This window comes from Mastigoproctus giganteus, chromosome 10 (genome assembly GCF_048544385.1).
Source record: "Mastigoproctus giganteus isolate SK-2022 chromosome 10, ASM4854438v1, whole genome shotgun sequence".
NCBI classification, from domain to species: Eukaryota; Metazoa; Arthropoda; class Arachnida; order Uropygi; family Thelyphonidae; genus Mastigoproctus; species Mastigoproctus giganteus.
In genome coordinates this window covers 28,138,313-28,161,591 of record NC_143584.1, presented here as the reverse complement: position 1 = coordinate 28,161,591, position 23,279 = coordinate 28,138,313, and the positions used below count along the sequence as shown (strand labels likewise).

The 23,279-nt window shown below is 36.8% G+C and overlaps 1 protein-coding gene across 1 annotated transcript in view; it reads right to left on the bottom strand.

Annotated features, from left to right (window-relative positions):
* LOC150078915 (uncharacterized) overlaps nucleotides 1-23,279 on the bottom strand; it is a 508,023-nt gene that overhangs the window by 299,036 nt on the left and 185,708 nt on the right. The window contains exon 8 of the mRNA XM_090382884.1: nucleotides 4,942-5,012. Within this exon, the coding sequence (XP_090239010.1) occupies nucleotides 4,942-5,012 (71 nt within the window). The remainder of the gene's footprint in view (nucleotides 1-4,941; nucleotides 5,013-23,279) is intronic.

The window sequence follows — 23,279 nt, the reverse complement described above, 5'->3', positions numbered from 1 at the left end:
CCTTGTCTCGAAAGGTGATATAGTTAGCCTCAACTAATAGTTTAATTAAGTGAAAAATTTCCTTAATAGGCAGCTTCGTATAATTAATCGGTGTCGAGTTTTTATTTAACATATCCCAAATAATATCTAATGTGTATTCAACGTTTACATTCGTGTATAATGAGGTAACATCTAATGAGAATAAATTGTCATTGTCGCCGAGTCTACAGTCTTTAAGATTATTAAATAATGTATCGTAATTCTTAATCCCAAATTGTATAACCTGTCTAAAAGGTTTTATAATGTTATATACATATGTGGCTAAGGCTGAAAATGCCGAGTTCCTGTAGGAAACAATAGGTCGAATCGGAAATCCAGGCTTGTGTAATTTTACCTGACCGAAAAGTGCAGGAATATTGTATGTTCTGGACTTCAATTCCTTCAACTGAACCATAGTAATGTAGTCGTTTTTACGATATGTGGTTAACGTTTTATTGTATTGATTTACCAAATTGGTAAACAGTGTCGGGTCCACTTCACGATAAGTGGAGGTATCAGACACAACTGAATCTAACTTATTAATATAATCATGTTTATCTAGTATTACCACTGTGTCTCCTTTATCTGCCCTCTGTATAATAATGTCCTTATTTTCTCGAAGTTCTCGTAAAGCTGAACTGTCATGTGTATTCAATTTAGGAAGTCGCGTTTCTTTTATGTTATTCACTACTTGGTTAACTTGTTGAATAAATACATCTTTTTGTGGAACACTACGAAGTCCAAATTCAATATCAATTACGCATTGTTTTTTTGGCAGCTTTCGAGGTGGTAAATTATAATTTAATCCTTTGGATAAAAGTGAAATCTGGTCCTGCGATAGTGTACACGAGGAAAGATTTGTAACCTGTTGATATGTCGGTTCGTTGGATACTGGGTGAGGGGGTGTTCGTGAACTAGCCGACATATTCTGTGGTAGTGCGTTATGTGTCTGTGGGGGGGATGTCACCCAACTCGTGTGAACTTGGTCGTAAGCTCGCGACAATGTGTTAGAATTCGCATGAACGTGTCTTGAACTATTCGATAATGTTTGCAACTTATTAACGTGTCTGTTTTTTATCTCTGAGGCTTGTGCTTCCTAACCTGGGAAAATACCTTTCCCAGGTTAGGAAGCTTCGCGATAAATTAAAAAATTATCTACATCCGAACGATTGGTCTGTATTGAAGACCTCCATAGATTTGCGACGGGAAGCACAAGCCTCAGAGATAAAAAACAGACACGTTAATAAGTTGCAAACATTATCGAATAGTTCAAGACACGTTCATGCGAATTCTAACACATTGTCGCGAGCTTACGACCAAGTTCACACGAGTTGGGTGACATCCCCCCCACAGACACATAACGCACTACCACAGAATATGTCGGCTAGTTCACGAACACCCCCTCACCCAGTATCCAACGAACCGACATATCAACAGGTTACAAATCTTTCCTCGTGTACACTATCGCAGGACCAGATTTCACTTTTATCCAAAGGATTAAATTATAATTTACCACCTCGAAAGCTGCCAAAAAAACAATGCGTAATTGATATTGAATTTGGACTTCGTAGTGTTCCACAAAAAGATGTATTTATTCAACAAGTTAACCAAGTAGTGAATAACATAAAAGAAACGCGACTTCCTAAATTGAATACACATGACAGTTCAGCTTTACGAGAACTTCGAGAAAATAAGGACATTATTATACAGAGGGCAGATAAAGGAGACACAGTGGTAATACTAGATAAACATGATTATATTAATAAGTTAGATTCAGTTGTGTCTGATACCTCCACTTATCGTGAAGTGGACCCGACACTGTTTACCAATTTGGTAAATCAATACAATAAAACGTTAACCACATATCGTAAAAACGACTACATTACTATGGTTCAGTTGAAGGAATTGAAGTCCAGAACATACAATATTCCTGCACTTTTTGGTCAGGTAAAATTACACAAGCCTGGATTTCCGATTCGACCTATTGTTTCCTACAGGAACTCGGCATTTTCAGCCTTAGCCACATATGTATATAACATTATAAAACCTTTTAGACAGGTTATACAATTTGGGATTAAGAATTACGATACATTATTTAATAATCTTAAAGACTGTAGACTCGGCGACAATGACAATTTATTCTCATTAGATGTTACCTCATTATACACGAATGTAAACGTTGAATACACATTAGATATTATTTGGGATATGTTAAATAAAAACTCGACACCGATTAATTATACGAAGCTGCCTATTAAGGAAATTTTTCACTTAATTAAACTATTAGTTGAGGCTAACTACATCACCTTTCGAGACAAGGTGTACAAACAAATTTTTGGATTACCAATGGGTTTGAGCCTGAGTGGCTTAATGTCAGAGATCTATCTCTCAACGATTGAGCAGATACATTTGACACCTTTTCGTCCCCGTATCACATACTATGGGAGGTATTTAGACGATGTTCTAGTTTATTACCGATAGTAGTACTATCCAAGACATTTTACATTCGTTTAATAATATTCATTCTAGACTCAAATTTACATTGGAAAGGGAAGATACGGATACTAAATCATTAAACTTTCTAAATTTCACGCTTACCCGGGACTCGAACAAAATACAATTTAGCATCTATCGAAAACCCACAAACACCGGTATGCTTCTATATTATAATAGCTACCACCCGTTCACCTACAAAAGATCGATTATCTTTAATCAATTTCTAAATGCCTATAAATATTCAACGACGGATTCTGCTTTGGACTCAGAAATACAAATATTAACTAGCAGATTCTTGAACAGGGGTTATCCCATTAACACAATAAATCGAATTAGGGTACAAGCTAAGGATAGGATACAAAATACTGCACCAATCAACAATAGTAATATCAAAAAATACTTTATTTCTGTCCCATACGTTGAACAGTGGCATAAACAGCTTAACAGATTCTTTAAAGATACCGAATTTAAAATTATAGCTAGGCCTATACGGAAGTTACACACTATACTGAACAATCGCTCGGTTCTTTCCGCGTTCGCAACACAAATTAATGATCTAGTATACAACATTTCTTGCGGTGATTGCGACTCGTCTTATCAGGGTTCGACGCGGTTTTCTCTTAATATTCGTGTAAATCAACACGAAGCCTCAGTTCGTGCTTCTCGTTCAGCAGCTTCAGAATTAGCCTTTCATGCCATTAACGAAAAACATACTTTTTTATTTAACGAGGCCAAAATACTTAACGTTCAACGTAATTATACGCGACTATTAATTGCAGAAACCATTGAAATTAAATTACACGAGAATTCTGTTAATGTTCGGCGGCCATATTTGATCTCCGATGCGTGGACCTTTACGCGCATGCGCGAAGACACATAATCACTATTTAAGTTGCAGGTTTAGCCTGATTCGGTGATTTTCATTCCTGTGATCACGACAGTCGGTCGAAAAGCATTGTCAGCTTCAGGAAGGAAGATCGTTTTGAATATTTTCGTTATTCTTTTAATTGCGTTAATTTGAATTTTAATTGTTTTGAATTGATTTTGAATTGTGTTAAATTGATTATTTAATTATTTATATTTTACTTTAATTATTTATATTTTACTTTAATGGACCGGTAAGTTGTCGATTTTTTCGTTTTTTCCGTTTTAATTTCTGGAGGGTATCATACGGAAGTGTTCCACGTACTATATTGAGGTAAACTCCTCTTATTAATTTACTAATATTATTATCAACGTAGAACATATTGAGTATTACAGCTCTGATTCATACTATATAAGTAGCGATAGAAAAAAAAAACTTGATAGTTCCAGTAAGCCAGCAAAAAAAAAAAAAAAAAAATCATATAAATGTTTAGAATTCTGACTTAGAAACCGTTGATGTGCTGAATTTACAAAAACACTGCTGCATTCAAGCTCACTTTGCAGTTCCTTGTCTGGCTTCACTTTTTTTGGATCTTTGAATCTATGAGCATATGTACATCCATGATTTGTTCTTTTTTGGTCCCTTTTGCCTGTTCCTCCCTCAATAAAGGAAGGGAAATGCCACATTGAAAGTTGTATGGTCCTTCTCCATTTAAAAGTCCTACAACCACTTTCTGGTTTTTCAACACTTGAGATATTTCAGTGATTTGACTTTCACCTAAAAGTCTGACAAACATTTTCAATCACCTTTCACCATTTTTTCTATATGGCAGCTGTTCAGAAAGGACATCAAGTTTCTTTAAAGGGTCTACAGATGGGCCACCTGCTTGGTGACATCAAAAAAAGGCACCCATATAAGGAGACTTTGAGTGCGGGCTACAAATCTTGGCAACCAAGCACCTTAAAGGAACATCACCAAGGTCTATAAGGGTCTGAAAGGGGATTAGTAAGATGATTAAAGGTAAAATTTTCATTGTTATAAATGATTTCCAAACTTGAGGGGGGGGGGGGGCATAAATTTAATTATGGTGAAAGAGATTTAAGCTGGATTGTAGGAAGTTTTTTGACAGGTAGTCGAGGCTGATAGCTTGGGGAAATTCAAATGTCACATGGAAGTCACCTTCATGAGAAGGAAAACATATGTTATTTCATTTTTATTATTACTTTTTTTTTTTATCTTTATATATATTTATTTTTATTTAGTTATTTAGTTTATTTATTTATTTATGGCTAGTGTAGCAAAAGCCAATGGCTTTTGGCACAGTAGCCAAAAAATGGTTAATCCTAATACTAATTCAATAACGGTAGCAAATTCAACTACTGTTTATTGGACAGTCATTGTTCCAAATGATCCCTGGAAAGTACTACTGAAGAAGTGTGCCCATTATGCTGTAGGATACCCTGTACATAAAACACCAGTAAATTTTATGTGCATAAGAAAGTTTTACAAAAAAAAGTTATAAAAAGAAAAACTAACAGTGTCTTAATAATTAAAATTCTCACCTATACAACATCTTGTGCACGTACTGATTGTGAGCTGTAAATCTCATGTCATCATTCACTTTACACTCCGGCTATAGCAAAAAAATTTAATATCATAAACCATTTTTAACTAAAATTCATTGAAATTAAAACTTAATACTAAATTTTTTAGATATTCCTCTTCCATCCTTCAAAATGAGAAATACAACAGTATGTGAAATTCACAAAAAATATATACTCAGCTACTTGAGTAAGTAACTGATCCTCTAACCATGCATGCAGTAACAGTGCAGGACCAGTGAGGTTTATCTTGAAAATAATGAGCCTGCATTAACTGTTGGTTAAAAAATCTGTGATTTTCTGTGTTTACCTAAATATAGACAAATTTTTAATTGTTATGGTTTACACCCCCCCCCCCAAGTTACATTATTTACGACTTAAATGGTTTTAAGTCGTAAATGATGATGCATTTTTGAAAGATTCAATATTATTTTTGAATAACAAACATGAAAACACTCAAATGATATTCACTCATGATAGTGTTAGCATGTGGAATATTCAATTTTCCATGTAAAATTTGAACTAAATTTTGAAAATAGAATTAAATAATAGTATCTACTATACATATTTAATTTTTTCAAAAACAATTTAGACACATAACAAGCAGAAATGTATCCACATGGGCACATTTGAAATGTTTCATATTTAATAGTTTTTTAAACTGCAAAATGAAAGAGACTAACATATTTTTTATTTCATAATTTTGACTATAAGATTGTTTTAAATTTTTGGTAATATTTTAAAAAATATTTAAGTTTTTTTTATTAAAATCTAAAAAAAATGACATATAAAAAAATATTGCAATCCATTAAAAAAATGAAATATTGGTATGCTCCAGAAATCAAACAATCCAAAAATTAAAGCGGTTGTTACCTGTCATATTCTGTGCCATCAGCTTTGTTATGAGTGAGAGGCACTACTTCCACAGAGTTAAGGACTTATTAGCCATTAAAATTGCAAACCGATTTTGCTTATGTTATGCTTACCCCCCCCCCCCCCCACAGTGAATTGTCTACATTGACTTTTTTAATTTCTGTTGTACATTTATGTTATATTTTATTCATACTAAAATATGACTTGATCTTTGCACATTTTGGCAACTTATTCTACACTTTCAGTTTTGGTAGGAAATTTTTCAGTGAGAGAAATGAGAAAACTGTGTGTGTGTGGGGGGAGGCCCTTTTCACCCACATCAACATATGACTAATAGCTTTCTACTTTATGTCTGTTTACTTCTAAAATATAAGAGTATTTTGGAATTAATTTACAGAGCAGTTTCATGGCCTTAATGCCATTTTAATGTGCCTTGTATTACTTTTCCACAATAGCTTAATTTTTTACAGATGTTTAGAATGATTTTTCCAAGAAAATGTCAGTTTTTTTGCAAATTTTATCAAAGGCTTCATTTTTTTTGTGGTACATTTCAGTGAAACAATTACTTCCACATTATTGACTTTAAGGGCAGTATATAGTAACCTAAAAGTGCATTAAAACTTTCATTTAAATAATAATTTATGTTTTTTTTAGGGAGGTGGGTCTGTGTTTCCATAACACTAATTATGCAACCATGGTCTCACTCTGCCAGTTAATGGCACTGGGACTACACTGCAAATCACAATACAGGTGACCCCACTTAATGCTAATAATTCGTTCCGGAAAAACAGAGAGGTAAGCGAGTGCCACATTCCCATAAGGTAACATATGTATTTGTGAGTTGCAGTCGGTGCCATAGGATATTTCCTAATCAATAATAATTGGTAGTGAAAAGATGCACAAATGTCGGTCAAAATATTTAATATTCAAATATTTGTACATATAAAATATTCTGCATTACATACGTATATAATTATGTGGTAACTACTGATGTAGCAAAATTAAACTTAAATTCCAATTAAAATCTTGATGAATTTAATCAAGAAAAACGTGTTGATTTTGGCCCTCTTCCAAATAAACTAAAAGGGGTATTAATTTTAAATCCCCCACAGTGTTACCACCCAACAATAAAGTCAACCGATCCTTCGCCGCTTTGAAACCTGGCATGTTTTTTTTTCTTCTTTCTATATGAAACTTCTTTTAGGCATTCGTTTCCACAAAAGTCCTGCTTCATCTATGTTAAAAACTTGTTGAGAAGTATAACACATAATATCCCTCTTCAATAATTTTAACAAGTTCTTTTTTGAAAGTTTCGGCTCCTTAATCTGCACTTGCAGCTTCTCCCTGGATTTTAAATCTATTCAACAAGCCCTTACTAGTTTTAAACGGTTCCACATTTTTATTTTTTTTTTTTTTGGTGAGTTTTCTTCAGATCATCATATTGGCTAATCTCTCTCTCTCTCTCTTTTTTTATAATATTTAACTTAACTGAATTCTGCATTGGATATTAGCTTCATAAAAATCCTAATAGCCAGCCTAGCCCCTAGTTGCTTGCAATGGAACAGCTATCTTTTCCACTGCTAAAATTAATTCTTTATTTTTTTTATAATTGTTCTTACAGTTAAACTTGCAAGTCCTAAATTATGGCACACATCCGCTTGTCGTTGACCAGAAACAATTTGCTTAAAAATGTCTAATTTAATTTTCAAATTCATTCTTTTTGTTACATTTATAGTCTTCATACTGCGCCCAGACTTTGCTTTTTCATTCTTATCCACCATTATTAACTCTTCAAAAATGTAACTGCCTTTGGTTGCATTAATTATTATACAATGTTCAAGTAAACTGTCCATTATGCACAATGTCTAATACTGTACTGAGTGATGACTAGACTTCGGATAAATGCATATAATGCAAATATTACAAGCAATATACTTGATCATATTTTAAAATGTTGATCTCGGAACTACGTAACAAATCACTGTACTGCAATTAAATTAGTGTGCAAGAAAATATCATTGAGCGTGGGAAACATTTTAATGCTGTTTTGATATTCATTTTCAAGCTTTTGACACCATCAAATGAAACGATTTCGTTAAATATGCCAAAAATGCAATCTGTAAAAGAGCGTTATAACGGGGCCTGCTGTATACAGTATTCTCAAAGTAATCAGACATCAATTTGACACTAGTAAAGTAAATTTAACAACCCACATTCAAAACAGAAGTAGATATAAAAGTGCCAAAGGAGCACCATATTGGCAGCAGTCAGTATGGGTTGGGTTTGAAATTTCTTAATAAGCAAATTACATAGCTGAAGTGAGACTATGGAAGGAAAAAAAATTGACTAGCGTTTGTGGTGCCGCCTAATTCATATCATATCTTAAAACACATATATATGCAGTAGTGCATCTAGAAGTGCCTATTTTAGGCGGTGCCTGCACATATATGTGCCTCACTTGCACCCCCCCCCCCCCCCAGCACTGGCCCTGACAACAATCAGCAGTTTACCATCCCTAATCTCTGAAAACAGTGAAGCCTGAGGTCCAAACATCAACAGGCATAGCCATAATACGTTTATCACCCACAGAGTTGTGGAGTCTTGCTTTCTATGGTACGAACTCAGCATAATGTTGTTGTTGTTATTTGGTTTTTAGGAGCATAAGCAACTAAGGCCATATTGCTCCGGGGATATGCGGTGGTCATTCCTGACCTTTCCGCATCATCCGTATTTGGTGGTCACGGGCTCGAACCCCAGTCTAATCAAGAAGCGTGTGCTACGCACTGCTGCTCCTGCCCACCTGGCTATGCAGGCGCCACAGCATAATGCCAATGAGTGGTAAATGTTGGGAGTGAAGTGTTGCTATTGCACCTAAGCTCTGAAATAATATAAAAAGTTCCTGTGAAGCGGCAAGTTGAGCAACACATTGTTCAGGTCAGCTGTTTCATCGTGAATATCAAGAATGCAACTTAGAGGAGCACTTTTTCCTAACAAAGAAGTTGAAAGAGGGTGAGGTAGGACTGCTTTCTGTACAAGGAATTGGAAGCCAGTTGTCAGTGCCTAAAATCTTCATGGCCAGGAACTGTATCATCATTAAGGACAACTCCATACTAACTAAGCTGTGGCAAATTCTATGGATCTAGTATACCAGGATAATAATGTTCTATGCTGTAAAGCCAGGCTGAGCCTAATTTGTGGTGAACGACAATGAAGGACAGGTCTGATTAGCATTGGTTTCCTGATTGCCTTTCAAAACTTTTTTTATAACTGTTGTAATCCATTCAGGAGGAAGTTCCTTGAATGCATGTGGGTACTGAGTAGCAAGTTTTCTACTAGGGATTAGTTAGATCAGCATAGTGAGTTTCATGAAATTTTGAAAATTCTTAAAAATGAAAACTTTGTTCATAAATATGCTTAAATAAATTAAACTGAATAAAAAAATATGCAAAAAAATTCATAAAAATACTTGTTACTTCTTATTTCAGTAATTTATGCATCATATTTGATTCCATCAACTTCTGAATCTGAATTCCAGAAAATTTTGAGCTCTTTTGTAAGCCAAAACCAAACAATGGCTGACAGTGAATGATTTACTTCTGATTTTAAAAGCTTTCTATTGTGTCCACATTAGCATTAGTAGAGCATATGATGAAAGAAAGCAAGCTTATGCAGCATTAGCAAAAAAGAAAAAAAAAAAACATGCTCCCATTTCACCCCTCCGTTCATTCCAAGTACCTGTCCAGCTCAGCCTTAAATTTATTTAGGCTATCAACTTCCACATCAAAGGATGGAAGTGTGTTCCACCAACCAACCACCAGCTGGCTAAAGGCAAACTTCTGCACATCTATCCTACATCTGTCTTTTCTCAATTTGAATTTATGCCCTCTCAAATGATTATTCTGAGCAAGAGGAAGATTTCCATCAGGGCTCACATCTGGTGAGTATGGGCTTGGCACACCCAGGATCCTCATCTGGATATCATCATTCTTCCCTTTCTTGGTGATTCCCTTCTACTTCTCTCTCTCTCTCTCTCTCTCTCTCTCTCTCTCTCTCTCTCTCTCTCTCTCTCTCTCTCTCTCTCTCGGGGTAATTCCGAAATTTTTTTTTTTTTTTTTTTTTTGGCTGGTGCAGTATAAGCCTCAGGCTTCCTTGCACCATATGGCTAATAATAATAATAATAATAATAATAATTGAGCATGCTCAAACCATTCAAGGCTTTATACACCTCAATCAGATCATCTTGCAGGTGCCTAGTCTCCAGACACTGTAATTTGCAAAATTTAAGACTTTCTTCGTAAGAGCAATCCTTTGTTCCATTCACTAATCTTGTTGCCCTTCTCTCTACTCGTTCCAATAGCTCTACATCCTTCTTAAAATGAGGCCTCCAGACCTGTATACAGTACTCGAGGTGTGGCCTGACCATTGCCTTATATAAGGGAATAATCACCTCATTACCCCTGCTAAAAAAAATTCCTGTATATCATTGACAAGATACTATGAGCTACTCTTGCAAACCATTTGCACTGCTCAGAAAACTTCATATCTGCCTGCACAATTACTCCCAGGTCGTTTTCGTTCTCTATCACTGTCAGTGTAGTACCACAGAGTTGATATGTCACTCTGGTGTTGCTGCTTCCCATATGTAGTATTTTACATTTGTCAATGTTAAACTTCATTTGCCACCTCTCAGCCCGTCTGCTCAACTTTTCTAGATCCTGTTGCAGCAGCGTACTGTCATTAGTGTCCTTAACAACACTGTCAACCTTTGTATCATCTGGAAACTTGGACATTAAGCTTGATATGCCATCATCAATATCATTTATAAATATAGAAAACAACAATAGACCCAATACCGAACCCCGAGGGACTCCATTAATAATATTAGTCCACGATGAGCAGTGTCCATTGATTACTACTCTCTGTGACGACCGGGCTAGCTGGGTGGGTAAAGTGCTTGCCTGGCAACCCAAAGGTCATGGGTTTGAATCCCGCCTTGGGCTTGGATCAAAGCAGTGAAAAAAAACCTTGGGAGGAGCATTATGGCCACAGAAGCCGATGCGCCAACAACTACAAAAAAAAAAAAAACACTCTCTGTCTTCTCCCACTCAACCATCCCTTCATCCATAGCAGCAATTTGCCTCCAATGCCACATGGCTCCAATTTGTGCAGCAGTCCTCCATGCGCAACAGTATCAAAAGCCTTTCTAAGATCCAAATATATGATATCAAAGTTATTCCCTGCATCCAGTTCCTTTGTGACCATATCATAGTATCCAATCAAATTGGTCAGGCAAGACTTTCCCTTAGCAAAACCATTAATTTTCCTAGAACAGAAGTTAAACTAACAGGTCTATAATTACTTGTGTTGCCCTTTGATCCTCCTTTGTGAATTGGGGTCACATTTGCACATATCCAGTCCATGGATACCTCCCCTGAGTCCAAAGAAGCTCTCATAACTATGGCCAAGGATTTGCTTACTTCCTTTGCTGCCTCCTTTAATATAACTGGATAGATCCCGTCCACCCTGGGTGCCTTTTTTATATTTATCTACAACAATTTCTCCTCCACTTTCCTCTCAGTTATTACAAAATCATCCAGCTCACTGCCAGAGTTTAACTCACCTCCGGCATTCCTCTCCCTGAATAACTCCTCATGGGTGAATGTAGATGCAAAATACTCATTTAGTTTATTAGCCACCTGAGCAGGATCATCAACAGCTGAACCATCAATATCCAGTGGACCAATTTGATTCATCCCTTTCTTTCTAGAGTTTACATGGGTAAAGAACTCTTTGTTGTTTTTCTTTGCATCCTTTGCCAAGGATTTCTCATAATCTGCTTTTGCCTACCTAATCTGCTTTGTGACTTGGTTACAGACCAGCTTATATCTATCATAGGCTTCCATGTCACCCATTAATTTATATGTATCTCATGCATATTTGTTCTCTGCCACATGTCTCATTAGTTCATCTGACATCCATTTAGGCCTAAACCTTGAACAATATTTCTTAGTTGGTATGTAAAGCCTAGCAGCTTCCAAGATAAGTTCTTTGAATGCTTCACATTTTGAATTTGCTGTTGGTAACATCATCAGTTGGTCCCACTGTATAGAATTTAAATTCTGTCTCAGACCACCGTAATCACCTTCATGAAAACAAAAATCCTTCCCTTTACCCCTGATGGTAGTTACCTCTTTGAGTAAATCCCACTTCAGCACATTGTGATCATTGCCACCTAGTGGTTCCTTTACCTGCAGATTCGTAATGCATGAAGAATCACTACTGATAATCAGATCAAGAGTATTGTTGCCTCCCGAACATGCTGATGTAGAAAACAATCATCCACTAAATCCACAAAAGCCTTGCTAGTGTGAGAGTGACCAACCCACAAATTCCAGTCAATATCTGGGAAATTAAAATACCCCATTATCAGACTCTCTGATTTACTGGCCCACTCTATTTCCCTGTACAGTTCCTTATCATACTCATCCGAGTCATTGGGCCTATAACACACTCCTACTCTCAATTTTGATCTCCCAATGCTTATGTCACAATAAACTGACTCGACACTGCAATGTCCAGCGATGTCGACTGGCTTCACTTCCTTGGATTTTGTGTGTTTCTTAACTAATAGTATAACCCCTCCTGCCTTCCTATCTTGTCTATCCTTCCTGTATACATTGTACTCCCCAAATTCCAATTCTGCATTCCTCATATCTGTGTGACACCACGTCTCTGATATCCCAACAATATCTGCCTCTGATGTTCTGAGCAATACCTCAAATTTATTTACCAAACTCCTAGCATTGGTGTACATGCAAGTAAACATGCACCTGTTCCTATTCTTAGCTACCCTAACACAACCCATGTGTTTACTTGTACAGCAATGACTCCCAGCAGGCTCTGAAATACCATGCATCTTGTTTTCCAGGCTGCTGCATATTCCAATAGAAGCAGTGCAAGAATCACTTTCACCTCTTTCAGTGGCTACTGTTAATCTATTAGTCCTTGTATCCCCCCAAGCTAGCAGTTTTCCGGCCCACCTAACACCGCCACGATAGCATCAGCAAATAATTTTTACATTTAAACATTAATTACATTTAAGCAAATAATTTAAACATTACTTTGAATCAAAACATAGATAAGAGTTAGGAGCAGTTATTGGAAGATTTCATAAATAAATTCAAAATTTTGGGTATTTGTTCAAAATATCAGGTTTCTGAACATGAGTTAGCTCTTTGAACTGCTAATTTTGAACACTCTGCGGTCGCTGAGCATTATTGGGTTGAGCAGCATAATCTTGATCCCAACGGGATATTGAAATTGTCAACTATTCACATGAGTATCACCAGTGCTCATGGCTTGAAGCACTGCACATATCTAGCAATAATAGTACTATGAATCGCAATAGGGGAGTGCACCTGCACCCCATTATAGAACCTACTGTATTGCAGTGCGATGAGTGCTGACGATCTTCATGTGTATGTAATTCTGCTCTACTGACACCAGACTCATGATGCTTGATCATGCTCAGTTAACTTTTGCTGTTTCAACCAACATACATATATTTGTATATATTGCAATACACCATTCACCGACTAAGCTGATGAAGAGGCACTTTGTCCCAAAAGCTACTGTATATTTTATTGTATTTTAACACTTTTATCGTATTGTATTTTAATGCTTTTATTTTATATCTGTTTTAGTATTTTATGTAAATATTATTTATTTTAATAAATTGATTTCAAATTTATGTTAATTCAGTTTGTTGGTTGTCACTAGAAAGTTTTGTGATATGCATACCCGAATCTCAAAGCCTGTTTTCTGATTTAGCTCCCTGTTAGAGTTTAATAAGCTTCTGTTCTCCCCTTCCGTACAAAATTCAATTCATGTGTGAATGTAGATGCAAAATACTCATTCAGTTTGTCAGATATTTGAGCAGGATCATCAACAGTCAAACCATCGATATCAAGTTGACCAATCTGATTCATCCCCTTCTTTCTAGAGGTTATATAAGCAAAGAAGTATTTGCTGTTTTTCTTTGCCAAAGGTTTCTCATAATCTGCCTTCTCTTGGGTAACCTCCTCTGTGACTTAATTACAGACTAGCTTATATTTACCATATTTTCTGTTTCTCTGTCGCCAGATAATTTATATGCATACCATGCATTTTTCTTCTCTGCCATGAGTCTCATTAGTTCATTTGATATCCATTTGGGCCGGCGCCTCCGTAGCCAAGTGGGCAGGAGCAGCAGTGCGCAGCACACGCTTCTTGATTAGACCGGGGTTCGAGCCTGTGACCACCAAATATGGAGGATGCGGAAAGATCAGGGAATGACCACCGCATATCCCCAGAGCAATATGGTCTTAGTTGCTAATGCTCCTAAAAACCAAATAACAAACAAACAAACCATTTGGGCCTAAATGGCTTGAAAGAAAGAAAATAGTCACAAAGCTTCATGAACAATGGCAATCAAATTAGGAGCAGGAAACCAGAGGTGCTGTTTTTATTTTTATTTTGTTAGTTGCTGGCGCATCGGCTTCTGTGGCCATATTGCACCTCCCAAGGTTTTTGCATTTTCTACTTTGAACCAAGCCCGAGGTGGGATTCGAATCTGCGACCTTTGGGTTGCCAGGCAGGCACTTTACCCACCAGGCTAGCCCGGTCGGCCAGAGGTGCTGTTACCAAAAGGTTTCTGCCACAGGTGGCAATGGTTAGTCCAAAGTCACCAAAGTGGTATTCCCCTGGACTCTTTAACACCCTTGATATTGACAGGCCATGGCACCCTAAAAGGAAAATTAACTTCTCTGGGGCTGAATGATGACCCAACTGTACCTGTGGCTAGAGTGAAGACTGGGTACACATTCTCTATGAATAGGGGGGGGGGAAGAAATGAAATAGGAAGGTTTTTCCCCCCTTTCTAAAATCTAACATTTAGTCGTGAACTAAAATCTCTGGGTTTTTTTTGTTTTCTTTTTTGGCTGATGCTATATAAGCTTGCCTTCTTGCATCATATGCCTCTACTAATGCTAATGTATAATTTATGATATACAGCAATACCCCGCATAGCACTGATAATTGGTACAGAAACTGTTCAGTGTTATGTGAAACTGTGCTGATTGAGATATAATTATAATGTGTTTTAATTGAATGCGTACCAGAGAAACAGTCTATAAACAAATTATAATAAATATATAAAAAATTTGCGCTTGATAGCCAATTAAAAGGATTTGAATTTAAAAATATTACAAAAATTGTATTAATGAAAGGAAACATAATGAGAGATGAGAAAAAAGCTTTATTGTTTATTTAGGTATTTCAATAAAAAAAAAAGCCTGGTGAAGTTGTCTCTTCTTTTTCTCAGCGCCCAAGTCTTTGTAGCACTGAATCCCATCTTGTAAAATTTGCCGTATCTTGATGCTATGTTCAACATCCGGATCTCCATTCATAATTGCCTCACAGGCCATGTCAATCCCCAAAAAAATTTTCTCCAATTCTTCTGTTGAAAATCCTTTTGGTGCTACTTCAGAATTGTTTTCCTTTTCTTCATATGCAGTTTACTCATCAATTTCAAGGAGAGTTGCATCATCTAAGTCATTTGCATGTGATTCAGTGCAGACACATACATTGGCAGTGTCCAAAGTTTCGAATCCCAAGTCTTTACCGATCTTCGCAGTGTCTTCGGTAATTGTCTGAATTTGCGATTCAAAACCAGTGCCAAAATCATTTGCCAAACGGGGCAAAACAGGCTGCCAAGCAGAATTCATTTTGTTGGCAGTGATTTCTAGCCAATATGCAAATATATTTTCGTTTGGATTTAAAGGGGTAAAAATAAATTATGAAATGAAGTTATGAAAAGCTATCATGTCGTCTCATTAGGATGGAATTAGGAATACTGAACACTGTTGCACGTTACCGCTGACTGTTGGCACATGTGCACGTGAGACAATAGGGGAGCTATTGGCACATGTGCACGTGAGACAATAGAGTTGGCACGCAGCATACATGTATGCATACCTAGGCTACAACAACACAGAATATATGCAGAGTATGTGTCTAGGCTATTGAATGAATTTCAATATGTACAATACATTTTCGACTTAAACTTAATTGAAAACAGTGTTATAGTGAAACCCATGCTGTTTGAAGCTGTGCTAAGCGAGGTATTGCTGTACCAAGAAATTGGCCCAGCCGTCTTCCAAGGGGACAAGAATACCATTTCATAATAGAGGAAAGTAATTACAAAGCTTTTACTAATTTTACACATAAGGTATTTGAAATAAGATGTGACCTGCTGAGACAGGCCATATAGCCTCCTCAACAGCCAACCAATAATTCATAGCCAAAATGCCCATATCTCCCAACACGGCCAGATGATGACATCAATCTGATAGTATAGCTGTATCCAGCACCCTGAAAGAAAACCTAATTAGACAAACCGAGACTGACAGGGACTCCCACACCTACTAAGTAATTATGAAAGGGAGGGAGATGAACAGGCAGCTAAGGGATGTAACTGGGCTGAATAATATTAGTAAGCTGGTTGTATGGGGGATGCAATGTAGAATGAAAGAATTATATGAGTGTGTTGGGCACTGACTGACAATGATAATGTGAAATAGGTATTGTGGTAAAATGGAATAAATGCTAGTTTTGGTGAAAGAGAATGACCCAGTAAGGAAGCAAGAGAGAGTGAATGAGCGTTGAGTGAAGGAATGAATGCAATTAATTGGCTGAACGAATACACAGTTAATACTAAGTTATGTAGTTTAAACATGCTAACTCAAATTGACCTCAATACTAACACCACCAACACACACACATTGCACTCTCCTCTGGCCTTCAAGATATGCAGCGGCTGAGGCTGTACTTTTAACTGAAAAATAACAGTAAGTTGGAGTGCTGGGGAAGTGCAGTACAGAAAGAAAGAGATGACAAAATGAATTGAATGCCAGAAGGTGACAGTTGACAAACCATCTTATGGTTTGCCAACTGTTTTTTTTTTGTAATTCGTTATCCAGTTTTCTCTCTGATCGCTCACTGAAGGTGATGGTAGATGGCTCTCTGTCTTCTAACTTCTCCACTAATGATGGTATCCCCTAAGGTTCAGTTCTTTCTCTCACTCTTTTCCTCTTGTCTATTAATGACCTTCTTCCATTGACTGGAAATCCTATCCATAGTTTTGCTGATGATAGCACATTGCATTCCACTTTCCATTTTGAGAATGGAAAGTGGAATGCCTTAGCCTGCTCAATCAGCTTCAACTTCTCGAATATCTGCCACCAATTCCTTAAATGCTGATCTCCAGGTAATTCTCCAGTGGGGCAAAGACAACTTAGTTGATTTCAATCCTTATAAAACTCAGTCTTGTCTCATATCTCGCAAAAAGGATTCTTCTGCTCCTATGCTTATATTTGGTGACATTCCGATTTCTAGGAAAAATAATATATCTCTTTTGGGGATTACCTTGACTTCTAATCTCTCTTGGCACAAGCACATTACAAATATTGCTTCCTCTACATCCAAAAACCTTGGTTTCTCTTTTGCTCTTGGCATTACTTTTCTTCCAAACAGCTGTTCACTCTGTACAAATCATAAATCCGCCCTACCATGGAATATTGTTCCCACATCTGGGGGTGGTGCTCCCAAAAAAACCTCTCTCAGCTTCTAGATTCCATTCAGAAAAGGGCAGTTAGGTTAATTAATGACTCATCTCTATCAGAGTCTCTCCAACTCACTGTCTCATAAATGTACTGTTTCTGCTGCATGCCTTTTCTACAGATACTTCCATGGGCACTGTTCTTCTGAATTGGATTCTATAATTCCTGCTCTCTTTCAAAACATTCTGAACACGTGCCGCCACCAGCCATCATCCATTTACTCTCCAACTTCAAACTCACAGAACCAACTTTTCATCTTCCTTGTTTATTCATTCAACTGCTGTTTTCTGGAACAACCTTCCTCCATATGTCTTTCCTGAAAATTACAGTCTACAGAAGTTCAAGTCTAATGTCAACAAATATTTTCTCTCGTCTTCTCAATCTCCAACCCAAGCATGGTACTAAGTACTATAGGTTCTAATACCTCTCGTGTTTGGGTTATTCATAAAAAAAAAAGAAAGTTTTCTTTCATACTCTTCTTGGCTGTTCACTTAGGCATAATGCAATTATTCATTCAGTTTGATATGACTGCTAATAGAGGCCAGCTGCTGGCTGATGACAAATGATACTGAAACTGAAGAATAGCGATGGTGTACTTATAAACAGCAGAGAAAGCATAATTCAAATGGCAGAAGACTACTATAGAGAATTATACAAGGAGCGAGGGAATGATACCAGCAGTGGGGAAGATGGATTGCAAAGTAGCAACACATACGACATACCCGATATTCTTCCTGATGAGGTAGAACATGCATTGAAGAAAATGAAGAATCGGAAAGCCCCGGGGGAAGATGAAGTTACTGTAGAGTTGTTAAAATTGGGAGGAAGAGACATAACACAAAAACTGGCAAGGCTCTTCACAAAGTGCATTAGAAAAGGTGTGACGCCTAAGCAGTGGAATAATGCAATCATAGTTTTGCTGCATAAGAAAGGAGATAAATCAGAAATTGGAAATTATAGACCAATTAGCTTGTTATCCCACATCTACAAGTTGTTCACAAGGGTCATTACTAACAGATTAGAAAGAATACTGGATGAGAATCAACCGAAAGAGCAAGCTGGCTTTAGGACAGGATTCTCAACTATGGATCACCTTCATGTAATATCACAGCTAAGGGAGAAAGCAAATGAATATAAAACACCATTATGCCTGGCATTTGTGGATTATGAAAAGGCATTTGACTCCATACAGCATAAGGCAATGTTTCGGGCACTGGAAAGACAAGGCATTGATACCCCATATATTATGATTTTGAAGAAAATATACGAGAGTGCTACCTCCTTTATTAGACTAGACAAAGACAGTAGGAAATTTAAAATTGAGAAAGGAGTTCGACAAGGAGACACAATATCTCCGAAGCTGTTTACTGCTGCCCTTGAGGAAGCTTTCAGAAGATTAGACTGGTCGCAGAAAGGAGTCAATGTGAACGGAGAGTACCTAAACCATTTGCGATTTGCAGATGACATTGTGGTCATAAGCCATGATCCCAAAGAATTAGAGGAAAATCTTAATCAGTTATGCACAGCTAGTAAGGATTTTGGACTAAAGATGAATATGGCTAAAACAAAAGTAATGATGAACAAGTATGCCACAGAAAGGGAAATAATGATTGAAGGAGCAGTAATTGAAAAGGTGGAGTCATATACTTATCTGGGACAAGTTATTAGCTGTAATAATGATAAATGGCTGGAAGTCAAGAGAAGAATAAATTTTGGATGGATAGCATTCAGGAAATATAGTCACATACTGAAGAGCAATATCCCAGTTTGTCTGAAACGTAAAATAATGGACCAATGTATACTCCCCACCATGACTTATGGAAGTGAAACTTGGGCACTCACCAAAAGAATGGAAGAGAAGCTGAGAACCACACAGCGAAGAATGGAACGAATCATATTGGGAATAAGACTGTTAGATAAGAAGAGAAACACATGGATTAGGCAACAAACTCAAGTAAAGGACATTCTTATCAAAACTAAAGAACTAAAATGGTCTTGGGCAGGACACATAGCTCGAAGACATGATGACAGATGGACTAAGAAAATAACAGAATGGTATCCAAGAGGAGCTAGAAGAAAACCTGGAAGACAAAGGCGGAGATGGATAGATGAAATTCATGAGTTTGTGGGTAGTAAATGGATGTCCAGTGCTCAAAACAGAAGCAACTGGAAAGTTGCTGGAGAGGCCTTCATCCTGCAGTGGATTGAAAATGGCTGATGATGATGATGATGATGATGATGCTGGCTGATGAAAATCCAGTAAGCTTTTAAAACAGCTGTCCTGGCAGTATGTCCCAGATTTTTAAAGGCATAGTGGATTTGCTTTAGGTGATCTTATAACAATTTGAAAAGATATTAACAACTTAAGCACCCATGGATAACAATATCTGTCTTTAATTATAGTTTGGCAAAGTCCAAGCTATAGTGCTAAGTTTTGGTGTTGATCTTTTGGGGGAGCAGAAAATTCTGTATGATCATGTACCAATGCAGTAATGTTCCAAATCTGTAAAACTGAACTACGTATTACTGTATAGATTTTATTTCTAAATTTAAATTATGCCTATTCAATGGCTTTTTTTCTCAATGAGATTACTATTCCTCTTACTCTGGAAGTTCAGTCTAAAAAGAACATCTGTGTACACAAATGGATTTTATTTGAAGGGAAAAAGTAAAATAAAAAACCAACAAATGGTTGTAAGCATGAGGTTGTACAACAAGGTTGCTGTGGCTTAGTGGTCAAATGTGAGAGTATAGTAATGCACACATTTGAGTTCTCCATGGTTCTAGTCCATATGACCGATAACTACAATGCTATTCTTGTGTCCTATTTTGTAACTACCTCTAACCCTATGTAGCCATCAGGAATATGAACAGAAAATTAATTTTTTTATTTTTATAACTGCCCTTGTACTTCCCACACATGTACTAGGGGGCAAGTCACATACAACAGCCATGTTTATTCTTGCCTCATACCTTTAAAATAAAATTGATTTACATTCATTTCAGAAGTATGCTGATTAGGCTAAATTTAAGTTTAAAAAAAATCACAAAGTCCAAATGGTAATACTTCTCAATTTTAACCTCAATTTCAGAATTTTCAGCCCAAATATGATGACAAAAGCCAAAACCTAAAAATAAACAAGAATGACCCTAGTACTTCCTAATTGAAACATCCTGTATATATGTACACACTCCAGAAAAGGTCAATAAATTGAATCTATTGAATATTCAAAAAGAGAAAGGAAAGGTGGTGTATAATTCTTATACATATCTCCATTAGAAAACTTCTGAAGGCAAATAAGTTTATGTAATGATAACAGCAGTGATTTTTATACTTGAGAGAGATTTTTTGTGGAATCCGTCATTTTTTTCACTCTTCTAATCGCATTCATATGTTTATCACTATCATTGATGAAAAGGGCAATTCTTTGAATTAATTAAACTGGATTAATTTGGAAAAAAAAACTTCATTGAAACCTAATAAAGGTGAATCAAATGTTTCAGAATGACTCTGTGTACTTCCATCAATGAGGTACACAGAGTTATACTGTGTACCTCATTGATGGTTAATGAGTGATACCTCTGTATTTTGTTACTAAATTTCTATTTATGAAGGGTATCACGAAATACAAAAATCTATATAAATACGAGAATTCTTACATGCATGCATGCATGCTGAAAAATGGCAAACTGAAATGCATCTGGAGACTTCTGAACGAAGAATGGAAGATGCTAACAGACAGCCTGTTGTTGTTGTTGTTATTTGGTTTTTAGGAGCATTAGCAACTAAGGCCATATTGCTCCAGGATATGCGGTGGTCATTCGCTGATCTTTCCGCATCCGCCGTATTTGGTGGTGACAGGCTCGAACCCCGGTATAATCAAGAAGCGTGTGCTACGCACTGCTGCTCCTTCCCACCTGGCTACGGAGGCGCACAGACAGCCTGTTCATTGGCTAAGATGTTGGAGTGAAATGATTGGCTGTCAGCCAGCTGCTTTTTCACTAGTCGGCCAATCCTGAGCCCTGTGATGTCCTGGGTCACATGAGTGTAGGGCTGTTTTTCTGGATGCTAGAACTGTAAATGGAAGCAGGAAGGGGTGGTGTCCTAGTGGTAGTATACACATTGATGGTCACAGCACACCACCTCTCCTGCTACAGTGGGAGAGGGGTATGCTGTGGTAGTCTCCTGTTGGATGGGAGAATGCTAACCTCTGATGCATAGAAGGGGAGGAGAGTAATGGCTCCCTCTATTACTGTTGATATTCTTGTTTGTGGTAGATTGTATGGGTACTTACACACAGAATGTAGGTGACCCACTTTCTGGAACCCATCACCTTCATGCAGCTTAAATCAATCATGTTACGTTAACAGGTGTGCACACAGAAAAAGCATGTCAGAACTGGTCACTACTGGTTGTGTTAATCCACCTACATAGTGAAATGAATTTTAGTTTAAGTCTGCTGGGTTATCAGTGGCAGAAGTAGTGGATATTGTGTTGTTGCTGTGCACCAGAGGTGGACTGGCCATGACACTTACCAGGGAAACCCAGTTAGAGCCGGAGGCTGGTGTGATTTTGACCATAAACACTAGTATGAGGCCGCTACAAGTTTTCTGCGGTAAGAATTTTTGAGTCTGCCTCTGCTGTGCACTGATTGTTGGAATAAATGTACAAGGTGAATGCACACAAATGAAATTTTCTCAGTTCTTGTAATTCTTTTCATCAGTAATTTTTGTTGTTTATGTAAATTAGTCAGTTTTTGTTAATTGATGATCAGCCTTTTTAAAAATATAATTAAAAGTTTTTCAAAGTTTTCTTTTTTTGAAGCCGGCAACCCAAATTGTAATGTACAAACGAAATACAGTAAACCCCCGCGAATAGCGGGGGTTACGTTCCTGAGAAATGCCGCGAATACTGAGTTATGGCTTCCATAGTAATAAAGGGGTTCCATTCCAAAGTATGAAATACAGTATATAAGAAAAACTAATCTAAAATTTTGTCTATGTATGTATTATATGTACCTTCATAATATGACTATGTACATAGACAGTACATAGTGAAATGCAAGCATATGGCATCGAAATGAAAATAAGAAACAATTTAATATTAAATGTAATATTTATTAGAAATTTCAAACAAATCTTTCAAACCAGCGTCTTTGCTAGCTAAAAAACTTATCCTGTCAGTGCTATCACCAGTTTCGCTCAAGTGTTGATAAAGGAGTTTTGCCTTTTCACGAATGATGAGTGAATTTAATGGAATTTTATTTTGAGTTTGGTCTTCTATCCAAAGATTTAAAGCCTTTTACATTTTTTCTAATTTAACATCACGAGTTACAGAGCAAATTTTTGAAGCAATTAGTGCGTTTTCACAGAAACTACGGCGGATTTGTTCTTCCGATTTTTTGATTGATCGTACCCTTGACTCATTGATTTTATAATGTTTTGCCACTGAGGAGACACTTTCACCATTAGAAATTTTGTCTAATAGCTCGATTTTATTCATTAATGTCATCACCTTCTTTGATCTTTTCACATTTCCCTTGTTATTCGTAGCCATATTTTTGTACGGGTTAGAGAGAACTTGTCCACAATAAAGTCACTTTCTTCCGTTAACACACTCGAAAAAGTCTGTTTTACACTGCAAAACGGTAGATTTATCACTTTTGCAAGCATATCGATTTATAAATTGATAAATTTATAAGCATATAAATTAAAAGCAAACGACCAAACCTTCCATGACAAGCGCATAACACATACTGAACAAGGATT